Source organism: Andrena cerasifolii, chromosome 1, assembly GCF_050908995.1.
Source record: "Andrena cerasifolii isolate SP2316 chromosome 1, iyAndCera1_principal, whole genome shotgun sequence".
NCBI classification, from domain to species: Eukaryota; Metazoa; Arthropoda; class Insecta; order Hymenoptera; family Andrenidae; genus Andrena; species Andrena cerasifolii.
In genome coordinates this window covers 28040441-28043765 of record NC_135118.1, presented here as the reverse complement: position 1 = coordinate 28043765, position 3325 = coordinate 28040441, and the positions used below count along the sequence as shown (strand labels likewise).

The following is a 3325-nucleotide window of genomic DNA, read 5'->3' as shown; positions in this document are numbered from 1 at the left end:
TTGATATTTCTTCGTTTATCAACCAGAAATTCTCGAGGAAGAATTCTCGTGAAAGAACACTGTATCCCTGGTGAATTTTTTCATAATTCTAAGAACTCCTTCAATTTGTGATACAGCACCATATCTCTATATTCACTAAGATCTGTCTGACAGAATCTTATCGACATTAATCTATGGTCTATTGGGTGCGATGAAGGCAGTAGATATACATATAAGTCGGAGTAAAAATTTATATAAGTAAGCATCTAGCTCCTCAAGTTCTACCGTGAGTGGAAGAAGTAGTGTCGCAAGCAACTCAAAGGTAAGTACTGAAACAGCCTGTATTTCTTTGCCATGAAACCATTTCGAACGGAACTTTTCAGTAAAATCAGTTTTTAAATTCAATGTATCGGTGTCAAATCAATCAAAGCGTTTTATTGGTACGCTGGCTTAACTTACAACGAACGGGCAGAATTCTCTCCACCAAACAGGTGGTGTAAAAACGTATTTTGGTTTCGCTAATACTTGAGAATAAATCAAACCTATATAAGCCTGCGAAATGACAATTTTAATATTGCGCTCGTTTTTCGAATAATTCAAACACTCGTTTACTCGGCTTTAAAATGTAACCTCCCGTTTAATTAAACTTACACTGCACACTTCCATAGCGTCTAGATTTTCATTCGGAAATTCAAAATAGTTGGATCACTTGAAAGGCAGTTGAGCCTAACAATAAGTCAGTTTCATACAATATCAAATAAAAATTATATATAACACTTAAATTGCTTCTTCGGGAAATCGACATAACCGCGCCATCTCCCGACCCCAAACGCACCGACTTGCGCTGATTCACTGCACGGCCTGCTTGCTCATGTGGAGCGTCGATCACCCGCCCCTTCCATCGGTTGGCGATTTCCGGGGCATCGCCGATAGGGACTCGATCTCGCTACCCGAAAACCGACGTCGGTCTCCTCGATCACTCTCTTTGAAAATCTCCCCGATTACGCATCCTTTCACTTTATACGGATACCTTGTCTTGCGCAGTAAGTGTGCTTTCACTGTCGCTTCCTCTGCAGTAACGCGCTAAATCGCAGATCGCTTAATCGCTTAATGATCTCACTCATTCCCGAGCGCTTAATTACCGCTGCTTTACATCGCTAGACTAAGGCAAATTTAAGGTGATGTTTGTTTATTCAAGGTAATTATAGAAATTATAACCACGTGTACATAGTGTATAATAAAACCAGTATATTAAGATACAATCCAGTCGACTTAAACGCGAGCGTTCCTGAAACTAATCACCGGGACCGAGATGCTAAAGCTTAATTTTAAACAGTGCTCATCAGTTCCACTGAAGATTTATCTACGATACAAAGTCTTTAATAAACCATCTTCGATAGCAACATTTCGTAATGCCCATCAATTACAATTCATTGAATTCTACTTTCCTTGCAGATGAAATTCGCTGTAGCAATCTTGGCTGTCCTGGCCGTGGCCAGTCCCCTGTCCGCACTCCAGCTCCCAGCTTCAGGCTCAGGTGCTCTTGCCAAAGAGATACAGTACGTGTTCGATCTGGTACCGCTTGATAAGTTGGTGCCCATCCTCATGTCATACGCGGCCAACGAAACGGATGTCCACGCCGCCCTGAAGATTCTGCAATCCAACGAATTCAAGCTGCTCGTCCAAGACGTAGAAGCAATTCCAGAGGTAAAGACCATGATGAAGTACGTACACGAGGCTGGTCTTGACATCAACACCCTGAAAGACAAACTGACCGATAACCTGGACCTCGACCACATCTCGCCTCTGGAAGCTTCTGCAGGTGAAAAATATATTTTTTCTTTTATAATTAATCATTGCAGACAGCACTGGGGAGTCGTTAAAGTCGAGGCATCAGAAAATTCATCCAAATCGGTGGGACCTGTGTCTCCAAAAGTTATTATCCGATTCGACTGAAACTTTTTTATTTTGAAGAATATACTTCTGGCTAGGGAGGAAAGCAGAACAAATTACAAAAGTGACATTTTTTTTTAAATAACGACACTTCAAATTTGAAATCACATTTTCCTATATTTTTCGTCCTTTCAATGTCTTTAAAAATTATACATTTTTAATTATTTGTAATTTGTTCTGGTTTCCCCCTAGCCAGAAGTGTATTCTTCAAAATAAAAAAAGTTTCAGTCGAATCGGATAATAACTTTTGGAGATACAGGTCCCACCGATTTTGAGAACACTGTTTCGAGAAAAACGCTTTTAAAGTTTTACGTGAGCGCGGAGTGGCCGGTTGTTACCCTTGCATTTGTCGCTACGCAAATGCCTATAACTTCGAGAATTGTACGAATTTCAACGAATTCTTTTAAACACGTATTACTAAAAAGGTGAACATTCGAAAAATGAAATAAAAAAAAATCAATTTTTAGACCTGAACCTCCTCTTAAACATTCGCTTGTTGATTCTCGTCGCAGATGCAGACACAATTCCAGAACTGAAGAGCCTGCTGAAGTACGTACAGGAGGCTGGCGTTGCCAATATCACTCTGCAAAAGAGACTGAACGATTTCCTGGATCTCGAGCATGTCTCGCCACTGGCAAATTCCGAGGACGCAGAATGTGGCGGATTTAGTCGTTTTGCGATCGCATTTAGGAATTTAGTCCCTGTGTGGAAGTATGAGCAGCGGTTCCAGGAGAAGTTTCAAAACTCCGATGTGTACAGCGATTTTATTCGTAAGTGTAACAAGCTTGAACTCGAGAAAATATATTTATCCTTCCGCTCCAATGAGCACTACGCGAAAGTAGTCCAGGAGGCTCAACAAGCTGGCATCTTTTCCGCGGAATGCAGGGGATACTATCCTCTGCTTATGGCGGCCAAAGTTGTACTGGCACTTGCACTTTAGATTTGTTGTACTTGTACTTGAACAGTGGCGACCGATTTGTATAAAATAAAGTAATAAATACTGTATCGAGCATTCCACTTCTGACATTATTTTCTCTTTTGTATTCTCTTTTCCCACAATTATTATTGAGCAAGTCGTCGAGTTTTTAAATGAAAAATTAAGCTGGGAGTTATTTAACATTCAATTCCCACAGAGAGTTAGAATCCACACGATACATAAGATTTACAATGACTTTGCAGCATATTTATGTTATCACTAAAATAACGCCCAATCGCATTCATGCCGATAACCTTGTCCAACCTTCCGATTTGCATAACGCATATGTATATGAATTTTAAATGATTGTAAATGTATTTTACTTACCTATCCAACTAATAACATATATATATAATATTACAGTTAAATATTGTAATATTCCATTAAAGTTATTAATATTACATTAATTTTATTCAT

General features: G+C 39.4%; 1 protein-coding gene across 2 annotated transcripts; it reads left to right on the top strand.

Moving 5' to 3' along the window:
• Positions 1-248: 248 nt before the first annotated feature.
• Positions 249-2971, top strand: LOC143368243 (uncharacterized). Of its 2 annotated transcripts, none has more exons than XM_076810769.1 (3): positions 249-301; positions 1435-1801; positions 2445-2971. In XM_076810769.1, exons 2-3 carry the CDS (start codon positions 1435-1437, stop codon positions 2870-2872), a joined length of 795 nt encoding a protein of 264 aa, XP_076666884.1. In that variant the 5' UTR covers positions 249-301; the 3' UTR covers positions 2873-2971. The 2 variants fall into 2 exon arrangements, with proteins under 2 accessions (XP_076666884.1, XP_076666892.1); XM_076810777.1 differs by lacking the exon at positions 249-301 and adding an exon at positions 912-1022.
• Positions 2972-3325: the final 354 nt, after the last annotated feature.